At 35.4% G+C, this 27684-nt stretch overlaps 1 protein-coding gene across 3 annotated transcripts in view; it reads left to right on the plus strand.

Moving 5' to 3' along the window:
* LOC119071712 overlaps positions 1-27684 on the plus strand; it is a 40666-nt gene that overhangs the window by 9598 nt on the left and 3384 nt on the right. For all 3 annotated transcript variants that reach the window (XM_037176706.1, XM_037176707.1, XM_037176708.1), the window contains exons 5-8: positions 5727-6933; positions 19654-20177; positions 20597-20791; positions 21288-21412. In XM_037176706.1, the coding sequence (XP_037032601.1) occupies positions 5727-6933; positions 19654-20177; positions 20597-20791; positions 21288-21412 (2051 nt within the window). The remainder of the gene's footprint in view (positions 1-5726; positions 6934-19653; positions 20178-20596; positions 20792-21287; positions 21413-27684) is intronic.

Here is a 27684-nt window from a genome sequence, read left to right on the forward strand (position 1 = left end):
TTTTCTTCATATTGGTTCAAAGACTCGTGTTACATAATTCACGTAGTGTGTAGTGTACGTAATACGGTAACATTTTTTGTATTGAGTTGTTATATGGACATTGTGTAATCACATTACGTTGTTATGCGTCTGTTCTTTATCAATTATTCTGCACAGAACTTATTTTTATTTAAAAACAAATAAGAAAGCAATTGACTTCCTAAGTTACTTACATCTGCAAACCATCTGCGTATGTTAACATACAAAACGTTCAAACATTTCAACGGAACGTCTGGATCACCTGTGGTTTTTGTTTCGAATATTTCTTGATAATTGTAATTCTTTTATGTCAGCTCCACATACAAGCTCGAAAACAATTTAGTTATTTACATTGTGTAATTGAAGAAAAGCATAATTGAAAATGTTGCCGATTTTTGTTTGTGTTGGCGCGGTTGTGCTGGTACACACTATCGGAAAACATAGTTGAATTGCAAGAGCTCTTCCATAATTGTTTGTTTCTTTTAGTTATTGTCAATAGATAAAGACTGTAAAAGCCGTTGAAGGAATTCAAATTCACCTTAAGTTCATATCTACAATGATTAAATAACTTCGGTTTGCCGATCTAGCGACAGTTGGTTTTGTATCAGCTGGTGTCCATTTCAGTGTTAGTATGATCTGCATTCATCGTTTGTGTTTGTTACCCGTCACACATACGCCTATAAAGAGAACAGCAAGATATACACAAAGTAAACAATCGTCACAATATTCACCAGCTGATACAAAACCAGCTGTTGCTAGATCGACACACCGAAATTACTTAATCATTGCACTATGAGTAAAAACATTAATTTTGAATGAAGGTCTGCATCTGCAAAGAGCCATTCTCTCCTCTTCGTGAGCCTTTTCTCGTAAATATTGAATTCACTGGCTCTGGTCTGATTCCTCTTCCTCTGGAAAAAATTGAATTCTCTTTGTAACAGACACGCAGGAAAAAACTTTCAAATTTTAGGTATTCGTATGTTAAACTCTAATGAATGGTCATAATCCTTGTCAAGATTCCGCATCAGTGTTCTTAACTGGAAACTACCATAAGCTATTTATCCGAAATTTGTAAGATAAACAGATAGTTTCTTACGTATAATTAAGGGCAGATTCTGCCAATAACGGTATGTTGCGTTACAATTTTTAAGACTGAAAACTCTAGTTTCAAGAAAAAATCGTAGTTTCATGCATTAGACTGATCCTTCCTCTTTTGCCTCAAAGTGTTAAAAATTTAATCTGAGGTAACTGGTCATACAAAATTATTGCAATTGGCGGAGGTCTGCATTTTCAAACCCATGTTCTACGGCGATCTCCGCTATCAAAATTTTTTCTCCGCCAATAACGGATTTGTTCCATAGTTTTTCACGCTCTATCGTCTCCAGCAAGTTTTATTCGTTTACCATTGAAACTCAGGCGTCCGCTGATAGACGATTGTACAGATTCTGAAAATTTACCATCAGCGAACCGCCGAGTTATGTGGGGGGACAACCAAAACTTTCGGGGATGGAAAGAGCTGGAAAAAATTTTGATAGCGGAGAATTTTCCGAGGCTCTAAAGTTCCAATTCAAAAAAATATGTAAATTACTTGCGCTACCTACTCTCATTTTATTGATTTATTTAGCGTATGGTATGATACATTAGGTTCATATTTACATTTAAGTCAAAGTTGCTTAAAGATCACAGAAAATTAAAGCAAAAAGTCGTCAGCACAGTTATCACAGGTTGAGGCCATCCAGTCAGGCTAAAGCTCTTTAAATTCATTCACTGCGTCGGTGTACTTGAAAATAGGTACTCTCAGAACGTATGAGGCATAAAGGGCATCTGTGCCTCCCACCTACTATCGCTCACAGTTGTAACAAATATGAAGTAGAGATATGTGCGACATAAAGAAAACAATAGAACCTGGGTTGGTCACACTGACGAGATAATTAGCTTCCAATATGGTCTTACTTACAGATAATCATCTGTTATGGACAACGAGGAAAGTAATGAGCGTTAAACTCTCGCTGGTGTTTTGTTATATAGATAAAACAAACGACGTACAAGATTTTGTACGACTTTAAACAGCAGAAGTAAAAGAGTTAATGATTATGCCGTGTCGTGAAACATCGATCGTTCGTAAAATATTAGAATACGAAAAAAAGTGTGCTTCGGTAGAAGCAGTGCTATGGATATATTTCCATCGATTGTTTCATTGAGATTTAATTTATAACTCGAAAATGGGATGCGGTCGTGAATAGAAGTAAACTGCGAACGTTGCTGATTGAAATTTCTCATATATCGTCTTCATCCATCATTGATAACGATTGCGACGTTTAATATACCAAAATAGTTTTTTACGTCGAGCAATTTGATTAATAAGTTAAAATTTCACAGACTGCAAGCATAAATATAGTTGTGACTCGTACTACTGTTACTACTTTTGATCGAAGTAAATTTCACAGACTGTTACAGTCAGAGGCACTGAAATTTCAGCATGAATTTTCTTCGGGTGGTTTTCAGCTGATACACACATACAATCAAAACTATTTATACTTTTTTATACGGTCGAACTACTATAGCTACAAACACGCGCGTGGTGGTGGTAAGACTGTATAAACTCGTTCAAACAGTTTTGCTTATTTGTGTGGATCAGCTGAGAAACAGCTGAAGCAAATTCTGCCTCTAACTGTAAGTGCACATGTTTCTGCTAAAGATAGTAATTTCTGGATGACGTGACATCATTCTTGTACTTATACTTACGACTAAGTAAATATTTACTTAATTGTTCACGCAAGACAAGCAAATCTAGTACTTCGTCTTTTTGAAGCATTCCTAACATGTTGAATTGAATTGACATCTTTTGCTTCATTAGTTTTAACACAATTTTACAATTATTTAAGACTACAATGACCCGACCACATCTATTATTTTTAGCGATACTGTCGGTAACAGATGATAATATGAAGACCGTAATGTCTTCTATGCTCATTCGCTTTTCGCCAAAATGAAACGTTCAGTGAAGATAGCACGATTCGATTTATTAGTCCTCATGACAATTTATTACAATTTATAATTAGCCAACGATAGAGCTTATACAAAATCAATTATAAACTGCATGAAATAAATCGACATTTAACAGCAACCGTTTAAACCAAACTCTTTGCTTGTCTAATGAAGGAATGAAAATTGCATAGTTTGTGATGGGCATAATATAAGTTGTGCGACTGGTTTTGCAGTCTATCAGAACGTTACACGTTCGAGAAAAGCTGATTATTGTGTTATTATAATTAATTGCAGTTAATCAAACTCGGTCTTATCTCCACAGCCGCTCCCCGATCGTGATGAAGTCTTCTAATAACAATTTCAATTTTGTGTGCTTCATTTAATAAACAATCTGTGTATTATGTTGATAAATAGGGTACAGTGTCAATGTACTCTGAATATTATAAGTCTATTGATAAGATCGATTCAATATTTGTCTATCCTCACTCACTCTCCAAAGATCATTCGTCTGGAACGGAAATTATATTTACATCTTGGCTGTCATTAAATATAATGTTAACATTTCTCCCAGGATTCCCATTCGAAAGGTGGAGTTGTTTATGCGTGAAAAAATTATAAAAATGTTGCGAAAGACGGTAGTTACACCTAAAACGAAAAACGTTGTTGTTATAAACAACCGATCAAAGTCTAAAAAATTCTTTGAAGAATTTTTAGCCCTGTACGAAGTACTGAGGGTTTATAAGAACACCATGCCGTTTGTAACATGTGGAATTCGAAGCAGACGGTAAGGGTAAAGCATTTGCCTATGATTATAGATGATCCACAATAAAAAATGTCTGTCTGTACGTCTGTTCGTCTGCGTACACTTGAGTAAAACTCGACCGATTTCAAAAATTCGTTTTTTTCCCTGATTAGGTTATGACAATGGCGAGACCCCATATGAAAATGGGCATATTTGAGCTGGGGCCCAATAAGTGGTTTAGGGTTTTCGGCAATTAAATCGCTACACTTTTAAGAGGCACTGGTACTTAGCTAAAATTGTAGCCTACATTTGTGTGCCTCGTATTTCATTTTTGATGATTTCTTTTGATTGTGGTCGGAATTGCGGTCGTACATTTTTGAAAAAGGATTCTGGTGGAAAGATATCATCAAAAGTAAACTAAAATCCAGTATTTAAAAATCGCCATAATGTAGGCTTTTCAGCAAAGTGCCGGTGCCTCTTAAGTGATAAGTCAAATGAAAGGTATTTACAATACCAATCGACAAAAAAATTGAAATTTATGGAAGTTGGATGACCGACTCGTGAGCCCTTGATGCGAACCAGGTACAGGACGCGAAGCAGTTTTTGTTTTAGGTCGGCCAAATTTAACGGATTTCGACTACTTTTGCTTTATTAGATAGGTATTGACCGTACCAATCAGGGAAAAAAAGGTTATAAAATTTAGTTTACCAGAGCGTGAGCTAGATCCCTTGGAGTGAGCTCATATCCGGCTACTTGGCCGTACCGTGAACGTGGTGTATTTTGTCAATATCTCGAGTAAATTTTGACCATATTTCATGATTTTTTTTTGTTGAAAGGTATTGATGATTGTAAAGTGTCAGTACAATTGGTACATATTGGACTTTAGTAAAAGTGAAATATCTTGGGGAAAATGGTACTTAGAGAGTTTCTGTTAACAGAGAAGTAATTGGTTGTGTGTGTGGGATGTTTGAGGCATTCCATATATGACGCATATGGATATGGTGATAAAAAAGTTTCAAATTTGTGTTCCTAAAATTACTTCGTAAATTTTTGTTTTATTTGAGAGGTACTTCGTACGGGCTTTCGTAATTGCGCTATGCGCAATATTTAAGATGAATATGAGTACTTTCATTAAAATTGCGGTTTATATATACGGTTTATCCCTGTATTAGGGTTACGGACGTATTAGGGCTTCGGAAGAATTAGGATCACAACCAAGTTAGGGTTACGGACGCACTAGGGTCACGTACGCAATAGGTTTACGGGTCGTACGGGGCTCAGCCGCAGCAAACGCTCCGACTGTTCTGACGGCTTGTTTTTTTAAATTTTAATTCGTGTGGAAACGCCTAAATCTGACTAATATAGCGAAGAAATGTATTTGGGTCACGATCGTCATATATTAACATTTTTAGTGTGTGTTTACTTAAGGCTACTTTAAAAAGGCATATTATTCCGAAGAGTGTAATGCATTTTCTACTTAAAACTCTTTTTTTTTGCTTCTCTAAATTAACATTTTAAACTGGAATTGAAAATGTTTCGCGAACATTTACACATTCAAAGTGAATTTCTAAATAAATTTAAAATAAAAATAAAAAATCTGCCTGCCCAGCCAAAGCAAATTAATAAATTTTTTGAAGATAAACAGACCACCACTTTATTAAAACTACTTCTACTCGGTACATTTTACGTTTTATAAACAATTGTTTCAAATATAAATTAGAAACAAGCGCGCTGGGCATATCTAAATTACAAATTTATTTACATTTCTTTCTTCATTTCGATTATGTTCGTTGAGTGTATTGGAAGAGATAATTATTAATCGGAAAAACATTCGAAACGCAATTGAAAATGAATCGTTAAAACACACCAAAACAAAAACGCTGAAGAGTTAAAACTTACACTTAAACCAACAACCAAACAAATCTTTTTTTTATTTTATTTTTTTAAATAAATTTGCAATTTCTAATTTAAATTCCAGCGACGAACAAACCGACAACAATATTAGTAGCACAACGTTAGAGAACAGTCGAACCATACCGTACCGATCGGAAGTCATAGCAACTGAAAGAGATAACGCATACACACCACATGTAAACAATCAAGATCGCGGCACGACAGCAGAAGGCAATAAAAATGTTTCACCGAGCTCATTGAATCCAAAAGTTAGTAGTAATGTGATGATCGTCAACGAGAGCGTACCGTCAATGAATGGTGATAACAGAAGTGTTATTAAATTAAGTGAACAACCGAACGATAATAAGCGAACTATGGAAACGGGTGGCGGTGATTATAAAAATAGCAAACCGACGAAAAGTCATGTGTCCGGTGCTGCTGATGGCAATGACAATAAGAATTTGCCAGCCAAACCGGAGAAGAAGCACAAAAGTGGATTTTTGTCGAGGCTTTCTGGTTTCAGGTTTTCTTTGCGTGGTAAAAAGAAGGCTAAAGCTTTCGAGAATAATAATCCCGTGATAAATGAACAGAGGGTGACAAGTGATAAGCATGACAAAAATGATAAAGTGGAAAAAGTTGAAAAAGTCGAAAAAGTGGAAAAAGTCAACAGTCGCGGTTCGATTAATAAAAACGGTGATTTTGTGTATATTCCGCTAAAGGAGCCCCTTACTGGCAATTCGCATAGCGAATCGGATAATTGTGTTCGATCAAAACAAACCAGTGATGTGGTGAACCACAATAGCCACGTGTTGACTGCAAAACCTCCACTACCACGACAACCCCCACGTGTAGTTGGACTATGCGCGAAACCCCCATTACCAACTGGTAAACCGAGACAGCAGGTACATGCGCAACAACGTGCATCTTCTGCACCGCGAGAAATCGATGTCAACGACCATCATCTGTCTTCGGATCATGAATTTTACAATCAGTTTTATTGTGAAACCATGACGAGCATAGGGGATGACAGTGGCAATTGTGATGATGATAGATTTAACGAATCGTACGGATTCGAGCACAAAATCGGTTTAATCGAAACGAATTTGGATACGCACGAAACGGTCATATCGGGTAAAACGAGAAGTCTGATGGAACTGGGACCGCAAACGGACGGTCAACGTAAACAATGCAATGCAAAACATAGAATCGTTCAGACAATGGAGCCACAGACCCGACGACCACACAAAAGTATGGAATTTCTGCTAGATAAAGAAAATCAAAAATTCGTTCTGGTGAGTACTGTGCACAAAATTGTATAATACCTTTAGCGAGACACCTTTTACCTTAAAACTGCTAGGCATACATATAAACCATACACACAATCATACATTTCCAGCAATTAATTTTGTCAATTTAGAACGTTACTTTATAACTGCTTACATCCTGTGAATTGTGTGACCATATTTTGTTGCATTAAAATAAACATTTTCAAGTCTAGCCCCTCTCGTCTCTTTATACGTATATATATCGCTCTGTATACATTTTGTTAATGCATTCAACTAAACAAAAAAGTGGCACTAACACAACTTTGCCGTGGCCCGAGTTCGTGTCACTTACACCCAACCGTATAAAATGACTGTTAGTGTAGACCCTAAATGTGAAGCGATAAACTTAATGAATTTCTGTAATTAAATTGTCATTGTGTTGGTCATTCTCTTTTTGAAAAAATGCAAAATAAAATTTCAATTAATTCTATTGTCAAGGTATCATAATTGTCTTCCTTGAATGTTATGAGATAATGGAATTGAAATAAAAAACCTTGACTGATTGTATGTGAATAAAATTGTGAATTTATTCGCTAACAATGTACACATCATAATTCGTTCTAACAAAACAATTTTCTCCTTCCCCTTCATCAAAATTTTACATTTATTTTCGATGACGTTCTATCTAACATACCATAGACACCGAGATGAAGATAACCTTGTTCCATATGGATTAAATACATGTATTTACCAGTCTGCAACATTATCTAGACACTTAATAGTTCAAACATTTTAGCTGAATTCACAGAAAAAGTGTCTGCACTACAATTTACAGAAGGGCGGTGTTATGAACTGTTGCTTCAAAATGCAATGTGTTTTGTTGTTTATTATAGTCTCTATATGTTGGAGAATGTACATAAAAAAAATTGTGTACCGAATGTACATTCGGTACAGTCTATGATAATAAACGCCATTTGGCTGGATAATTTATGGACTCTCTTCAATTCTACCATACGGACTGCAATGAAATTCATGTTAAAATAATTTCTTTTTAAATAATGCTCTTTCGTTCTGTGCTGCTGGTACATTTAATCATATTTAAATGTGTGGTCTTGAAGAAATGGAATAGCTAAACAATTGCTCGTAAAACATTAGATTAGAGCTACCAGCTGTGTGTATTTGTTTGTATAATTCCCGTATGGTCTTATGAGTAATGATAAGGTGAACTTTTATTTTTTTTATTATTTGGACGAGTTTTTATTGCTTTATGCTGCCATAAGACATTCAACCCGAAAATTATTCAAAAATTTGTTTTTTTTGTTTTACTGTAATTTTCACCTTTTTTATTTACTTTCTTCGTACGTCATTTGAACCCTTGCCAATAAAAAAAAACGGTTGAATCATTCATACACGTCCGGCAGATCTGCAACCCTCGTACTAAGCAAAATTAACCGATAAAAACGAACCATTCACGTTCTGGTGTTTTTTTTAGCATTCTCACTTTAGTCATGCCCGCACGTTAGTAAGCGGGCGTGATGCAGGTACTCACTACAAAATTTTCAACAAAAAATTATTAACAACATTTTGACTTCCCCCCTTAATAGTGTAGTCGATTCGATAACGAAAATTTTGTTAAGGAACGTATTCCGAGCGAGTTCCGGCAAACGAGTGATTGAAGGTTGTTGTGGACATCTTTGTCGAATTATTGACAGGGCTGTGTGAAACGGAGAGATACATGTGATAGCTCATTTTAAGGGTAATTCGGAAAATGTAACTACGTCAAAACAAACTTTGAACCTTTACCTTTAAAATGAGATATCACACGTATCTCTCCGTTTCACACAGCCCTGTCAATAATTCGACAAAGACACATCTGCACTTAAACTTTGAAGAGGTGGTGAGGGGAAGAGTGAAAAGGAATTCTTTGTCGCTTCAGAAAACTATTTCTTCGATGTCCCCAACAACCTCTAATCACTCGTTTGCCGGAACTCGCTCGGTAAACGTTCATTGCGTTATTGACTACACTATAACGCCAACGATTCAGGACATATTTGTCTCTATTTTAACTATTTTCCTAACAGTAGTTTCCTCAACATTTGACACTTGTGACGCAATAATTTTTTAAAATTTTCTTTCTTACATTTTTTGTGAGTAGAACGTTTCGATCACTGTTTCGAACTGCGAGAAAATACGTCTGTCGACGTTTTGCATTAATATGCAGTTCAAAATACCATTTCTCATGAGGCCATGGCGACAGTGGTACTTGATACAGTGCTCTAGGAACACCATATCAATTTGCACATGAACAAGTATAGCGAATTATAATCGGAATGAAATTCCAATTCATCACTATCCTTGCAGACTCGTGGCGGTCTGTAGTTAAACCACCACAAAAGCTAAACAATGTTTTTAAAACTTTAATTTTTTGTTGATAATACTTTTACTTACGGGCGCGGAATGCGTCATCCTCAGCGATATCAGTTATTTTGAAAGTAGACAAAAGGACTTGCATCACTTTTATCCTCAGGGTTTTTTGACTGATTCTGAATTTCATAAATTTGTTGTTGTCCTTAATTCAATTGATGTAACGTGTAAATACACCGTTTGCTGTTTGTACATACCGATAATACCACAACCATTATTTTCGTGACCAATTCTCGTAGGAGAGTTTATGTTCCAATAACATTTTTGTGGGTGTTTTTGTGCTTCTATTTCTCATAATTTTCTTCGAACCACTCGGCTTAGAACATAACTGTTTGGTTTATATTTTTTGAAATGCTTCGTTAGCAGATCTTGTAGCTGATACAATGTTAAGCCATTGTAAACAATCGATACGAGGAAATATATAATTCCATAATTTAATCAGTTATTGAAAGGAAAGTTTCTTGCAGTAGAGATGCAGTATAGTAATCGGTAATATGCTTTTCTATCCAATATTTGTATACATAAGATTTACCTTGAACTTTTTGTTTATTTGTTTCGAATATACAGAAGTTTTCGTTGTAAATCCCAATATAAAATGAACCATGGCTCTGTACAACACTATAATCGTCGAAATATAAATTTTGTATTCTAGTCTGTATGTTCGTCAATAATTTATTTTTATTATCGGAAATGTGTGTGTGTGTTGTTGTTTCAGAAAGGAAACGTATAGTTCTCGGTTCAATTCGAGTCACTGCAATAAATATGTACACATTTTTGGTTCATGGAAAAGAAACAACAACAACAAAGAACTACAAAGCCCGATGAAAGCTAATAATATTTTCGTATCACAAAGTGTTTCAATCTGAGAAATTTAATGTAATATTTACACGAGCTATTTATATCCATCCGTACAAAAAATATGGATGGATGGATAACAAATCTCGATAAAACTCTGATGCAGATGCATGATGTACCTATAATGGTTGTTATGTACTGTACTGTATACGTGGGTACATTTTATGTTACTTTGTTCATGGAATCTCTCAATGGAATGAAAATTTGAATCAGTTCGTCTATTTTGAGCGAATTTTATTATTTTTTTGTTGTTTCCCTTTTTTTTCGTATGAGTACATTTGGTCTATTATTAAATTTCATTCAATTCTTGGCAATAGCGTTGAAAGCCATTCATAAATGTCATACGTACGTCCGTAAAGAATGAAGACATGTGTATCCATTTATAAGTAAATGGAAAGAAAATTTTCACGTCGAGAAAAACAAAATTATCTTATTTTCATTCCAACAACATCTGATGAATATTTTCGCATCATTTTGCTACGCCCTTTTTTCAGTTTTTCCACTTTGCAATTCGCTGCAAAAAATATATCGATAAATTTAAAACGAACCACGAAGAGTCATGGTACATTTGGATTGTAATAAAATTATTCCATTTCACTTAACCGCATAACTTTCTATTGCGATCAATTTTATTCGTAATAAATGCAACGACATGACTGAGAATTTGGGGCAATTCACAAAGTACTTCCTACACTTTTTCTAATGTTTTGACCACCTCTCTTCTCGGTGATGTCTTTTCCTGTATCGGTAACATAGTATGTCACCATTGGTTAACCCGTTCTTCCTATGAATGGACATCATTTATGTATGACCATGATTTGAATTTATTGCATCTCAAAGCTGTGATGGGTCAATACTAGAGCTATTAATAGAAAATGCACTGGGAGGCTCTGTCTTGGACGTCACTTTTGCAAAAAGAACAAACGTTTGCTTTAGAGGTGATAAGACATTAGACCACTGTTTCTAATTATTAGAAAATTAAATGCGTCATTCCAAGTTTTGCATAATATGTAATTCAAAAATACCGTTTCTCATCAGTCCATGGCGACAATGGTACTCGATGCAGTGCTCTATCGAATACTATACCGATTTGCTCACGAAAAATTCTAGCGAATCATAGTTGAAATGTAATTTCAACTCATCACCAAACTTTTAACTCGTGCCCAGTCCTATGGTAAAGCTACCAAAAAGCGAACAAAAGCAAGGAGAATGAGGCACTGTTAATCCGAAGAAAAATCAACTTAACTTGGATGAAGAACACCTACACTATTATATCCATGTCTCTTCCCATGGACCACAAGAAAAAAAGAATTTGATCGATCAATTCATGTAACGATCAATTCCTCTTTTTCTTGCGATATGTTCTTATTTTTCTGCGATCAGTTTAAATGTGTGCCTGTATCCATTATTGCCACAGTGATGGCCGTGGTCGAATAGACTAGACACTTCAAAGTACCGATATGTTTTTCCTCAAAAACTGTTTCCAAACGCCACCAGTCGCCAAGTTCCAATACATCCAGGGCCAATTATTGGTAAATTTTATTTACTGAAATTACTGAAAATTATCGAAATTCAACGAAATTACTGAAATCTATCGAAAAACGTTTTCGATAAATTTTGGTAGATTTAGTCATTTCAGTTAACAAAATTACCAAATAATAGCCCCTGAGCATACCTATCGAAACGAAATAAATTTTAGGTCATCACGTTCCTCACAAAAAACCAAAACATTCCATGCAAACTGTAATGGCGTCTCAACGAAATATTTCTCAATCTTTGGTTAAATATAGTAAATTCAAAATGATTTGTTTAAGAGCATTGGTTATAGCTTTACGTCAGGAAGTATTTCAGCTGAAAACAGATTCATAAATTTTGTTGTGATGTAAACATTTTAACCTTGGCTCGATGGCTGTAGCGTTGTTTTGTTTACCAGGACTTTAAAAGCAACAACAACTAAAAAATCGAAAATCGTACACGGTAAACCGTTTTGTTTTATCTTCAATTTTATTATTATCTCAACGGTAGATTATATTATAGGAATTCCACCGACCATTGATATAAATTCAACTATCGTTCAGATGAGGTAATACTTGTTTTGGTATTTTTAGAGGACAAGTTTATGATATCGCATACCATTATCATGTTGTTTTTTCCTTCACATTTTCATTGTCATCGTCATGTTCGTTCAAATTGTGTTTTGCTGCGCTACAATGCGACCAATACCGAGTAGAAAATGATATCATTACCAACAATTTATTAATTAAAATCAATTAGTATGTTCCCTATTACAGCTAACAAGCATCGCACTTACGAATACACATTCTTTTTATTCTCTCCTACATCCAATATATCCTCTTATCGCATTTATATGACTTTTAATATAGAGGTGTGGTTTTCTTGCTGTATTACGCTTTTCACAGAGAAGATAATCATTCTTAAATAATAATAAACGGTTCATTTTTAAGTGGTTCTTGTGTGTGCTGTTAAGTGAACACTTTAGATAATAAAAATGATATCGCAGGTTTTTTGGAACATAATTTTTCTTGAACGTTACACGAATTCGTAGTGTTTTTGAACATGAACTTGATTTTGATAATTTCGATAAAACCTCTGTGTGTGTTGTAACTGGCTTTAATTTGCTTTTTTATTGAGTTGTTACATTTGATAGAATCAAAACAAAACAAAAAAACGTTTCCATAAAACAAAAGAATTTAATGCGTGACGGCACGTTAACTTTAAAATTCTTCCTAAAAATACGAAATTGCTCTTTGTGCTGCTCTATAAAATTCATTTCATGTTTTCATATTTCAAAAATTTCGTCAACAGTTCAACGATTCAAAATTTACATACACACATATCGTGTGAACCATCATCATATCATAGTACACACAACACTACAATTATGTTTCATCCACCCAAAGAGCTTTTCCGAAAAGATTTTGCCCATGCAAATCGGAAAAGTGTTTCTTTTCCCAAAAAAAAGCTTTCCTCTCGTCACAGTGTCCTTATCCCCCCCGCCACTCACATAATTACTTTTCAGTGGCATTATTCTCATGAATATTTTAGAATCCATCCCCATCATAAAGTCATCCTCCGTCGAACGTGCCATGACCGTTTTTCATAAATGATTTAATTTCACAAAGCCCTAAATTACATATCCCATTTATGTTCGTTTCGTGGTCGTAATTCGTTTGATAAAATGTCGTTGACTGTTTGGATTTTTAACCATCAGACTTAACTTCAGTCTGGAACGACCGAACAATAAACGTTTAAGTGGGGTGGGTTCTTGTGATCGAGAGATAGGGGTTGTTTTTAGAATGTTATTAAAGCTCTGAGTGAATGACACGATGTTATTGGCTGAGAATGTTGAGCTAATCATTTTTTGTGGAAGATTTTTTTTTATCGAGTCAAAACGTTTGAATATTTCCATCGTCTGTTTTATGAAAAACTTTAGAGAGCTATAGCATCGTAGGAAGCTATATAACACCCACTTTTAATTAAAACCAAATGGTTGACATTAAATTTGGGTTCGTTGAGACGCGACAGAATGTAGTCTTCCCTTCGATTTTTGATTTGGATTTTAGTCTTCATTGAGTCATCCTAGATTTCGAATGGTCAGATTATAATGCTTCCCGACTATTAGAACTTCAATTGAAATTGACAAATTCACATTTACTGGTTGGAATGTCTTTCGTTCAATCGTTTTTCTATTGATAAGGTAAAAGCTGTAGAGCCCTCAGAAAAAAAGAAAAGTCTGCATTTTGGCACCAACTTTTTAGCCCTGTACGAAGTACTGGGGGCTTATAAGATTAATATTCCGTTTGTAACACGTCGAATTGGAAGCAGACAGTGAGGGCAAAGCATTTGGTTATGTTCATAGACTACGAATCCGCAATAAAAAAAAAAGTCCGTCCGTCCGTCCGTCCGTCCATCCGTCCATCCGTCCGTCTGTGACCCCTCTAGCTTGACTAAATCACAACCTTTTTTCAAAATTCTTTTTTTCCCCGATTGGTATCGACAAAAGTAAGGTCAAGTTCGAAAATGGGCATGGTAGGGCCCTAGGCTAGGGCTAGGGCCCTATAGGTGTTTTTCAGTCTTTCGACGATATCTACCGAAATACGCACGCAATAGCTGCTTTTGATATATCAAATTAAAGGTATTGACGAGTAGAACAAAGTTGCTGAACATTGTTTTTGGGTAAGATGCAACGTGGGCTTGTTGGGAGGGCTCAAAGGGCGTTACTCGGCCCTAATTGTTTTTTGCACATAAATCGAGTAAATCTCATCCGATTTTGCTAGATTTTGTTTCATTTGAGAGATAATTGAATGCCGAATAGAATGATGGCAAAAAAAGTTTCAAATTTGGGCCCTTGGCCTAAGGCCGCTACTCGGCCCTAAGTGTTTTTTGCACATCAATCGAGTAAATCTTATCCGATTTTGCTAGTTTTTGTTTCATTTGAGAGATAATTGAATGCCGAATAGAATGATGGCAAAAAAAATTTCAAATTTGGGCTCTTGGCCTAAGGCCGCTACTCGGCCCTAAGTGTTTTTTGCACATCAATCGAGTAAATCTCATCCGATTTTGCTAGTTTTTGTTTCATTTGAGAGGTAATTGAATACCCAATGGAATGTTGCCAAAAAATTTTGGGTTTCTAAAATAATGTCGTAAATTGTTGGTTTTATTTGAAAGGTACTTCGTACGGGCTTTCGTAATTGCGCTATGCGCAATTTTAAAAATGAACAGTTTCAGTAAATTTGACAATGCCCAACTTGACTTGCATTTTGGTAACAGACGCATTAGAGGGTTGTAGACGTATTAGGGTTCCGGGCTTATTAGGGCTACGGACGTATTATGATTGCGGACGAAATAGGATTACGGGTTGTACGGGGCTAAGTCGCAGCAAACGCTCCGACTGTTCTGATGCCTTGTTTTCCAAGACATCTGTGGGCTTGCAGCACAAAAGTACTTCATTTATATGTACACCGATAGTGGCTGAGGCCAGCTACAACACCCCATACTCAGTTCCGTGGAACAACGAAGCTGCAGAGAATCCGGATTCTCCGAACATTCACTATATTTTCAGTCATAACTCTCGTGGATGTACTCGCACCAAGCAGTGCGTATGCTCTACCTGTAGGTCTTTCCAAGGCCGACATTCGTACAACATTACAAACAATTTAAAATAATTTTTTCTTGAGTTATTGCCGAAAAACTGTTTTCGGTACCCTCTGACATGTTTTTACTTTTGAGAGCTTTTGACAGAAAATATTTTTTTTTAGAAAAAGTGAAAGATACGTGTTTCCTAGAATTGAGACCGCTTGTTCCCCAATCGCCTGAAGTCTTGGCGATATGACTCTTGAGAACTTGAGGAGGCTCAAGACACAATATTTGAAATAAAAAGGTTTGCGCTCACTTGCGCTCATTATTTATAATTCTCCAATGACCATGCCGACCAAAATTGGTGGCTAACTGAAAAAAAGCTATTACGCAAACTGACCAGCTCAAGATAACAACACCGTCTGTGTTCAAGAACATTAAAGAAACCAGTATTTGTTAGCATTACCATTCTGGTTCAGTTGAAGACTTCTAAGACTTGCGTCATATCATAAACACAAGCAACTTAGTATCACATCGTCGTATCGTAATAACTTTCCAACAGTAAATTTACATAAAACCTATTCTTCATGCGATATTTAATAATAACAAAACAGAAATGGTGGAGGTGTATAATAGCATAGCATCGAATGAAATCCGTAAATTTCGCATTTTTATTTTTTTTCTCTAATTGCGCATACATGACATTTTCAACTCGATTATTAGAATGGATTAAGTTGAAATAGTAAATGGCACTGCAATGTCTAACACACTCACACAAAGGAAATGAATGAATGAAGTTGCGATTATAATTTTTGTATAATTCTCTTTTGCATAGATATGGATTTAACTGTTAAATTTTCCATATCAAACAATACGAAAAAAAAACAGAAACAGAAATATCAACCAGCCTTGAATTTTAAATTGATTTTTTTTTTGTACAATTCATATTTCGACGATTCCGCTGCGGTAACGGATTCCAAATGTGACCATAAATTATTCGATTTAAATTCTTTTGTCATCGACAAAGTTTAACTTAGCATAATATGCAGATCGTCTGGTATGATAAAATCGTTCATTTAAAGGTGTGTGGTCATTGGCCAACTAATCTTGAATTTTGAAATAGATGTGCTCGACGTATATTGTTGTAAACTGTCCCTTTCGTTACATCATCTTCATGTTGACGGAAGTGGTTCATTACAATGTTTGATTAACATCTGTGCATATGTTAGCGGAGTATCAACAGTTCAATTTTTACTATGTTACACATTCAGCTCTATCAATTTTTGAAAATATGAACCATTCCGAGAACTATTCATTTTGTAGCTCAAACTATCTCTACTTCCCTTCCCATTCATCTAACTGATTCAAAATTCAATTGTCGGCATATTTTTTGGCACATATTCGATTACGTTTCTTTGGAAAATTCTCCTCAATTTTATCTATTGTTAACCGACCGAGATAAATTCTTAACACAGAATTTTTGCTCGATTGCCAACAATCGATGCATACTTTGAACGTACCCTCATGAGGATACTAGTTGACTGTGTATAGAGATGAGTTATTCGTACAAATACATCATACACACATAGCATAAAATATTGTGGATGAATCTACTACCCCCGAACCATGCATCCGACTGTATAAAACGTAAAATTTGACTAGGTCGAGTATTTTAAATTGCCTCCAGCACACGGACGTATTGCGCATGTACCAGAATAAAAGGAACGAAACTAGTGCGAGGTCAGACAACATTGAACAACGACAGTAACAGTGTACGAGAAATTTATGAGAACACACAAAAAAAAACGTTTCACTTAAACCATTAAAATAATGAAAAACCAAAAATTGAAAATTTGTCCAGTTTTTCGTCGGAAAATGTGCCAAATCAAGTTTGCCGTAGATTGATAAATCACATAGAAATGAAGTGTAATAATTGCAATAATCAACGCCCAAAATTGTGTGTAGGGTAAATTGTGTGTGGGGTTTTTTTTTTCACCCGATGGCAACTTGAATTTTACGACCTGAATTTTTTCTTTTTTCTTTTGCATATAAATTCTAAATGCTAGAATTGAGAAATGTTCACGTACACCCAAAACGATTACAGCGAGGTAAATCTATGTTCGAATTTTATTTTTATCTAAAACTCACATTGTGAAACAATTACCCCTCCTGTTCCACTGTATCTAGTGAAAAATTGTAATGACACACAGTGCTGATACCCAAAGAAGAAAGTATTGATTATGAAAATGTCAAAAGACAAATTCGGTGTCTCTGTGAATGCATTCAGTACGTAACGTAGGTACGGATGTGTTCTGCAATATTGTATAACCATTATCAATTATCATATCTCGGTCATTGCAGGTTTATTTTCAAATTACTTAAGTAGAAATGTGTGCAACGTGTAAGGTGACACAAATGAATCATTCCAGTTATTATTAATGCATTTAGTCGCTATTAATAAGTCGTTTATTCCACTGAAATGTGTGTATTATCAGGCAAATAAATTATTCGACTTTCAAGGTGACATTATATTGTACGAATAACGAATCAGTCAGTAGAATATTTTGGAAAAAAAGGTGTAGAGCCAGACTTGAAGATCTATACATCTCTTCACTCTCTGTACCCAATTACACAAATTGGACAACTTCAGTGCATTGTGGTTTGGAGCGAAATGGAAAATTATGCGAACTGATTTCTCTGTCTTCGTTCATATCACATGTACCTCTACTACAGTGGTGTGTTCAATTTCCGAATAAATATTAATCCTTCCTCTCTGTTTCTAGGTAGAAATAACCATTTATTGCTTTGCTAATTATGTTCACGTCGCAACAGCAAAAAAGGTGTTCTTAAGGGCACACACACTAACAATTCTATTACTCAGTCCCGGCTGCCGGTACATCATTTTGTAAACCCTCGGTTTATTTGTTAGTTTAGCTTGAAATTTACATAAGAAGTGTGTCATGACTACACGTCTGTTTGTAGTAACGGAAATATCCAGAAAAGACAATTGACCATTGAGAGGTAACAGGAGAGTGACATACAGTTCACCTTGTCACTAGTTCATTAGTTAATTTTCAATCTTAAACCTGTCCACACCGTCCGTCGCTGCGTAACGTTTGATACTTTGAGTTGTACTTTGTGTGTTAATGCATGTGTCTCAATTGAGTAATTAATTTTAATTGATCAAAGCCGTTTTCGGGCCCTTCCATTTCTCGTTATTCGTTTAAATAAGTTTTAATTGGAAAAGAAATTATTTTTTTATTGAAATAATGAGTGACTCACTGGAGAATGCCGACTGTTCATTTTCATTCGACACAAGTCTATCAGCTGAATTCGATTTGTCATCGTATGCTGGTATCGTTTATGAACTGTCCGTTGTGCCTCCGCAACAGAAGCGGCTGAAAAATGTTGAAGATTTTTTGGGTTTTGACATATTGGGCACGGATAACGACAACTGTGAACGTGACGAAGAAATGGTTGATATGAATGAAACTCAGTTGACCGATGACTTTAATCAAACGCACTTGACTGACGAATTTAATCAAATATTCTCTTACTTTGATGACAATATCGACGAATTGACCGATAACAGTGAGGAAGAATACAATGAATTTTGCTCTGAATTACATCAAATCGGTGAGGATGAATTTGACGATGATCAAGAGGAAATAACAAATTCTTCCGACAACTTTCACTTCGGGACATTTATTGATAATGCAACCGAAACACTGCTTCAGGCTAAAGAGAATGTCTTTGTCGGTTCCAAAGTGAAATCTCACGATGAAGACCCATCAAACGTTGAATTTTATGACAATTTGTCTAAAGAACTGGGCGTTGGTAATGTTAGAGAAAAGGTTCTAATGTACAATGAAATGTTAGAGAAAATTAACGCAAGTCTCGAGTCAGAGAGAAAATTCTTTAGGAAAAAAGTCGAGGACAACGTTACAAAAGACGTTACCAATTTGATTTCAAGCGGGGACTTTCAGTTGTTAGCGAAATATGTGAGGAAACTTTCCTCGATCGAAACATATGCCCAAATTTTAAGTCGCTTGAATCGCTTAGTAAGTGCTCTCAGCCAATTAGACAAAAATCGATTGGCCACCATGAATACTAAATCGCTAAAAAATTTCTTGTCTTTCATCAAAATCTACTCTCATGAATGTGTCAATATGTCGGTAGCTATTCGCAAAGATATTGCCCTTGATTTAGAGAAAAAATTGCTTACTAATGAGGACTTGTTGTATTGTTTGGATTTTGTTGCCAAGGAGGTAAATTCATTATCCGAACGGATACATTTTCACATAAGCTTTTCGTTTAAACTTTTGAATTTTTAAACTTATTTTTAACTTTACTTTCAATCCTTGCTTTCAGCCACCAGAGAATGAGCTCCAAAAATGCCATGACAATAATCCAGTGTTAAGTGAACATCAACTTCGAGTACAAGCCTCACTACAAAGGTTAAACATACCAGAATGGTATCGCAAATATGGTCCCCCGTCGAAACCGACTGAATCCAGTCAAGGCGGTTATGTTCCCGGCAGCTTTACGAAAAAGCGCAATTCCGATGTTAGTCGTTGGACCGGTCTCAATTCAAAAACGACATCGCTCAGCTCGCTAGGATCGAATCGGGCAGATCGCAGTCCGCTATTGTTAAGTCCGTCAGCACATAGTCATCACGGTCAAACAGGGTTCTCGCGGTGGTCAACGTCACAACTAAATTCAAGTCTCACATCGCCGAGTGCTTCAACACGTGGATCATTTTCGCGTGGTGGTGTCTTAAATTCGAGCACATTATCGGGTTCTTCTGGATACAGTGCGCGGAGTTCGATACGACAACCGTACTTGGGTTGGCGTAGTCAGGAAAAATTAGATAATCCGAGAACGCCTGGAGAAAGGTAAGAGACGCGTTATGATTGTGTGTAATTTTCAACAAGGGAGAAAGAACTTATTTGGTAACCCTCACGGTACTAGTCCAAGATTATTCGTGTCCCTAAAGTCGCTTTCGTCGAGTCGGAATATGCTACAACTAGTCGTAATTGAAATGTCGTAAATCTCAAGTTATCTTGGCTCTTAAGTAGTCGTAACTTGAGACGCCGTAATTTTTGACATATACGGTTTTGGCCGCTCATTCGTTGCCTTAAAAGTTGCTGTGAAACGATGTATTAAACGTCAATGTTCTGATGGAGTTTTAGACACCAAGCTCTACCAAAAATCAGAATTTTCTTGTTCATTGCAAACCAGAATGAGTTGTCTCTCCTTCGATTGTAAACCGGCGATGATCAATATACATTCCTCTACAATAACAAATTTTCAGATTGGCAGCTAGACATTCGGAGCATTTGCTTGGACGACAATTGTCGAAACAGCGAAAACAAAACGACCAACAAGAGCCAGCAGTGACACCGGAAATACAGTCATCAATCAAAGAAGTCACATCAGCAATCGTACATTTTGTAAACGATCAAGCGGATCGCACTTCCAGAAGTAGATCGACAAGCCCTACAGCAAGGTGAGTACTTGACGGGTTCATAGACCAGTGACATACGGTACATTGAGTCCTTCGTGGAGCTACGACTCGAAACCTATGTCAAATTGTTTTCTTACCCGATACGAAAAATGGTTGTTCTACGAGTTTCATTTTCGAGCCCTAGAAGGGTTAAGGCGAGAGTGGGGTCGAATTGACGTTATTGACGGCCTAATGGAATTGAAAAATAAAATTTTCGTTGGTGGGTTGGGCATGCCTGGCAATTCCATTTGGGTTCAATACCTTCAATTTGATCCTAATAAGCATTTTGTATGATATGTGATTGCCGAGATGACGTATACCATGTCTTACCCCTTGAAGGGCTAGAAACTAAAAGTCGTTGAACAACTATTTTGCGTATCGGGTAACAAAACCGTGTTCTTATGAGGAACTGAAGGTACCGTCGGGCACTTGTCTGTATCAGTATCCTTGCGAATTGTGAAGAGAATGTTAAATATGAAATTCTTTCCATTTTGCCCAGAAAATGTTGGCTTGAAAGTTCATTCGTTGGAAATCGACCGCTTGATTCGCCCCAAACACCTGTTATCGACACATTTTCCCCGCGTGGTAGTACGGATGCGACAATGTCCCGATTGAATGGCGTCGGTAAGTCAGTGCTTGTCTAAATAATAGAGTTTACAGTTTAATTTATTTATTTTTTAATTTGTAACAAAAGAGAAACGAAAACATTTTAATTATGTTAAAATCACACACAACTTTTTTTTGTCTTAGTATTTAGTGCAATTAGTTCTTCATTGTCAGAAAGATTGACAAACACTTTTTTTATATAATTTAAAAGATCAAAAATCAGATTTTTTTTTATTCAATTTTTATAGTTTTGTATGTTCAAGACGATTTAGTTTACAGAAATATTGAGCTGATAAATTTTAGCTTTTAGTATTTTATGTTATTGTGCATAAATGAAATATGTAATGGGTTTCTATTATTTTGTATGTAATACTGTAATTGTGCCTCTGTCTCTCTCTTGCTGTTTCTGTCTAGATTTATATTTTCGTAAGAAATTTCTTTATAATTTGTAGTGGCAACTAAGCGAAATATTGTTTTTGCGTAATCTTTTCAAAGATTTAAATAATCGATCAGCTAAGCTTAATTGATCATCAGAATTGTTACAAATTGTTACAAAAGAATAAAATGAATAAATCGCCAAATTTCAATTTTACTCGGAGCTGTTTCTTTGGTTACTTGTTAATCAACGCAGAGAATCACCTTTTTAAACGGAAAATGGTTTAACCACATGCCTCAGAAGTTGCTTCATTTTCTATTCGGATTGTAGTTTCGACGATAATGATTTGATATAACAGAAGATTGTAAAATCAGTTGATTGATGGCTCATGATGTTGAGAATGCACAATGATTGCTTAAAGACATCAGTACATGAAAGAATTCAGTAGTGTGTGAAGCCCATGTCAATGTGCGTGGCGACAAAAAAATACGTCCCTTTACACAGCCTGTCGGTCCTCATTGAGTGACAACAATTTCAGTTCCCGAATTCTTGCTATATGAGCCTTGAAAAACACTCGAATCCTTTCACTGACAAGCATATGATCAGTGTTATTACCGAATCTATTACTTTTCCTTTGGACCTATTAAAGTGCCAGAAATCTAGTACATTTTCTGCTGGCCATACAAAAATTCATCCGAAAATGAATTCTATGCAGTTCATAGCTGGAATCACTGTAACAAGTCTCAATACATTTTACTGAAATCTTTTACTTAAATTGTTAAAATATTCATTTTGCTATATAAGCTCATATTATTCGCAAAACATTTAGGGCTACTAGATTATTCAGGTCTCTAGTCAAATCAGCGCTACTGCCTGGTTAATTTTACTCTGTCGTTGACAGTGTATCAAACAAATTATTACAAAATAGTACTCTATTTGGCAGCTGTCACTTGCTTGGCACATTTATTTTGAAGGCATGTGGTTCAACAAATTTCGGTTCAGAATTGAATTCTTCTGTCGTTTTTGTTCTATTGAAACGTATCCGATTTAATCAAAAAAAAAAAAATTGAGAATAAGAACGAAAGATTATTAATCACCACCATTTTTGATAGCTTTTAAATTTCGGTTGGTTATGATTTGAGATATTTTATAGCTTGTTAATTAGACACAAAAATTCACCAAAAAATTGACAGATTTTTTCTGAAAGCATGGATGGATATGCTAAACTGATGATTGAATGATAGATTTGAAGTTTTCTTCATTTTTTATTTAATTTTTTGGTTTTTAATTTGCATAAGTAAACAATGAAGTCTGTAAGTTCCTTGTGAAATCGTCGCAATGCATAGTCAAGTTAAACAAACACCGAAAACCAAATTGGAAAAGTTTTCATTAGCCGGAAATAGAATTATATTTCCAACCAAAAAAAATCCGATAAAAATTGTGACACGAATAGCCGTAACCGGATAAACTCGCTTCCATTAGCTAATTAATTAAATTATCTCGTTTGATACTCGCACAAAATTATATTTAATGTGAATACGCCAGCGTTGACTATCAAAGCGAACAAGTTTTAATTTTATGTGAACTCTTTACCCAACGAATAAAAAACAAACATTACCAGTGCTCTATCGTTTACCCAGCTAAATTATTCCACTGGTGCATTGCTAATGTTATTTACATACTAAAATGTGTTCATATACCTCTCGCGATGGTGGTGGCGGGATAGTTAATTGATATATTCATTGTGAGATGGATCTAAATCCTTTTTTTTATCGGTGAGAACGTATCAAACGCTTTAATGAGAAATTTAAATTGAGTTCTGTTTTTGCGGAGACGAATAATGAATGTACTCCGGAGGCTAATGAATCCTTTTTAATTTGGAAGTGTACCAATGTGAATATGAAACGCATACGACCGTTAAAGTCGACATTGAATATTTTTGATAATAAAATGGAGATTTGTGTCTGATCATTAAAAAAATTTAATAAAAGTCACAAAACTAGCTTCACTTTACTAAATTTACCGAGTAATGAATAGCCAAGTTATGCAAGGTAATTTTACGCGTAGAAGGAACTGTATAATGTCTTAAAACTTGTAAAATTTGTTTTTAGTCGTTTAATTTTCCGTTTTCTTATTTTCTATTATTATTATTTGCGAATTTATTACAATTTAATATTTTTAATTATATTTTTTAATAAACGTCTAAATAAGTTTATTGCAAAAATTATGTTGTTTGATTTTTTATCGTTTATTTTCGGTCGTTCAACGAAAAATACGTCTTTCCAGCCGGGCTTTCCTTTTGAGTTTTATTTTTGTTGCGTAACGCTTCTTAGAATGAATCGTCGTAGAATGTGATTGCACCACTGTTTAAGACCGACAGCTTGTATGCATATTAATCGCTCATACAAGGTCACGATACATCTCATCCCTGTGCCATATTATTGTGCTACTCGACCCGAAAATAATAATTTTCTCAACTCCAGTTACGAAGGTAAACCTTTCGTTGGCTTTTTCGGAGAGACCAAGCAATACAATAGCAAAGAGGTTCTTTCAATATAAGCAACGGAAGTTCTACGCATCGTCAATGAGTTGAGAAATATTAATTTATTCAATGGAGTGAAAAATCCTTAATTAGGAACTTGATGTGTGTAATTTTCATACGAGGCCACAGGCTGAGGTTACATTATGGTAAGGAGTTGTGAAATAATTGTTTTGTAACATGTGCCTAAATGAAAATTTTATGCAATATATTGTCAACTGATAATCAGAGACAACGCCTCGCAAAATGTAGGCACAAGTTAGGAACAAGATTTTATGAATAGCAATGGCATCCTCATTTTTGCAAACATCATTTTTAAGCACTAGTGTATAATTATAATGCAAATCTATTTCCACCGGCGTACCTCAAATCTTGTTCAAAAGTTTAACTGATTTAACTGATTAACTGCATTCGATGTACTAAACGGTCCTATGATTGAAGAAACTTCTGGACAAAAAAAAACTTGTCATTCGATGTGTTGTAAACCTCGGATTCGCCGCAGGTCGACAATTTGTACATGTGTGTAATATTTCCATTAAGAGTCACATCACCAAGTCTTCAGGCGATTGGGGAACAAGCGGTATCCGATTTTAATGAGTGATAGCTCGTTGGATTTGTCTTTCAATTCTAGGAAAAACATATCTTTCACTTTTTCGAAAAGAAAAATTGTTTTTTATGAAAAGCGTTCAAAACTAAAGACATGTCAAATGGTACTGTAAACAGTTTTTCTACAATAACTCAAGAAAAAATTAGTTAGACCTACAGGTAGAGTATACGCACTGCTTGGTGCGAGTAGATCCACGAGAGTTATGACTAAAAATAAAGCAGATGTTCGGAGAGACCGCCTTCCCTGCAGCATCGATTTTCCACGGAACTGAGTATAGGGTGTTGTAGCTGGCCTCAGCCATTATCTTTCCACATATAAATGAACCCAGTACTTTTGTGCTACAAGCCTACAGAGGTCTTAGAAAAAAAAGATGGTGCCAAAATGTAGATATTTTCCTTCTTTATGGAGACCCAACCGGTGAAACAGTGTCTGGAACGGTAGTACGGCAGTAATTTTTTATTGTCTACTATTCTTTTACTATATCAATAGAAAAACGCTTCGCCATGTCGCGAATATAATGTCGTTACAACAGATCCAAGGTTAGTAATAGGCATGGGCGATAATGATAATCGATAATCGATAATTTCTTTCGATTGATATTATCGATAATTTTGAACGTCTCCTATCCCTAGTTAGTAAAATAAAGAGAAAAATTATTAATTTTTTTGCTGAGGGTTTTAGTCAAATAAAGTGTTAGCGTATCACGACTCCAGAACAGTAATTAGTTGTTCAATCGGACCAATATTTGCAACGCGACAGGAGTTTGGAAACCGTTTGCTCCCACTTGAGCATATGGTTTTTCCAAACTCCTGTAGCGTAGCAAATATTGGTCCGATTAAACAACTAATTACTGTTCTGGAGTCCTGAGGTACGCTAATACTTTATTTGACTAAAATCTGCCGAGAAAAATTTCATAATTTTTCTCTCGATTTGACTAACACTGGAATTGTTGCAACGACATATATTGGCGACATAGCGAAGCGTTTTTCTATTGATAAGGTAAAAGAATAGTAGACGATAAAAAATGACTGCCGTAGTACCGTTCCAGATGCTGTTCCAAGCAGTGCGTATACTCTACCTGTAGGTCTTTCCAGGGTCGACATTCGTACAACATTACAATAATTTAAAATAATTTTTTCTTAAGTTATTGCCGAAAAACCGTTTACAGTATCCCCTGAAATTTTGAACGATTTTCACAGAAAACAATTTTTTTTTTGAAAAAGTGAAAGATACCTTTTTCCTAGAATTAAAATACGAATCCAACGAGCTATCAATCATTAAAATTGGAGACCGCTTGTTCCCAAAGGTAATTAAATCACCTGAAGTTTTGGAGATATCGATATGACTCTTAAGGCACAGTGTGGGAATTTACCTACTTTTACGACAGTTGTTTTTGAGCATTGTAAAGCCCCTAAGTAGGGTAGACTTGATCTCAGCCGTTACACAGCCGTTGTAGAAAATCAAACATGACAACAAACAGAAGGCATCTAATGCAAAATGACGAATCAGAAAAATCAAAAATAAAATTTTTTATTGAAAGGGATGTCGTACCAGACACGACATATTTTAAACTCTTCAAACATGACAGTCCCTTTTAAACTTTTTTTCAAAGTCATTCGTCTCCAATCCTTCATTTTGAACAATGTGTTACAGCTGAGATAATACAATGTCTGGTCTGACCCCGTAAAAAATGTTTTTGTCATTGGGCATAGTGTAATAATATGGCATCATAGGGTTCAACCTGGACCTGATGAGGGATAAATATGTACGTACAGTCTCTCTGTCTATTCAAAAGAAAATTGTTGGAAAAAACCTGGAAACTATCATTCCAACCAACAAGCCAAAATGCATACTCGCACAATATTATGTTGATTTGTGCTATACATTATATATCATTATCCAGTAAATGTGAGTATACGTCAGACGAATCAATAATAGTTGAGTTATTCATAACCCAGCGAGCGCCCTTTTTATTATAAATTTCTTCTGAAATAATAATACCATCGCCTTCAGCTGCACTCCACTTGGGATGAAATTTGTGTGTACCATGGTTGGGTATGCTATCTGAACCATTTATATTTCACTTTGTCTGCGTGTGATTACACATATATATATGTAAACGTTCTGGGATGGGAATTTATCTTAGTTTCTTTATCTTTCGTCTTTATTTTAAAGTAACTAGCGTTATTATGCCGTGAATAATGTCTTCTTCTTTTGAGCATTATAATAAAATGGAAGGGAAACGTCAAGCAGCAATTTAAAAGGAAATGATATCCTTTTTTACTTGAAAGTTCATGTTACGTGGGCTTTGTATGGTAGTCGGAAATGGTTCAAAATTATCTATTTTGTGCACCCAGCACTTGTATAAGGTCAAAGGAAATTGTTACAATTTTGCTTTTAGTGAAATTTATGGAACCTGATGTATGTAGCCCATATACTCTTACCAAAGAATTTTTTTTGCTATCCTTTATCCACTCAGGTCAAAGCTACATAACAATTATGTCATATGAAGAGGGTGTAAGGCTTGCTTGACGGTCCATAAATTTTTTTTAAATTTCTTATTCATTTGACAGGGGATAGGTTCTCGATAATCCTGATTTTTGCGTTGTGTAATTTATGAACCGCCCCATAAAATTGGTGCACAACCAGTTGAAGAGCTTATCAATATGTTTAATACACGGCAAACATTTCGTCTCATTTAATCTGTTACTTCCCTTGTTACCTCCCTACACACACGGTTTGATGCAAAATCTATTACTTCAAACTTT

This window comes from Bradysia coprophila, assembly GCF_014529535.1.
Source record: "Bradysia coprophila strain Holo2 chromosome IV unlocalized genomic scaffold, BU_Bcop_v1 contig_5, whole genome shotgun sequence".
NCBI classification, from domain to species: Eukaryota; Metazoa; Arthropoda; class Insecta; order Diptera; family Sciaridae; genus Bradysia; species Bradysia coprophila.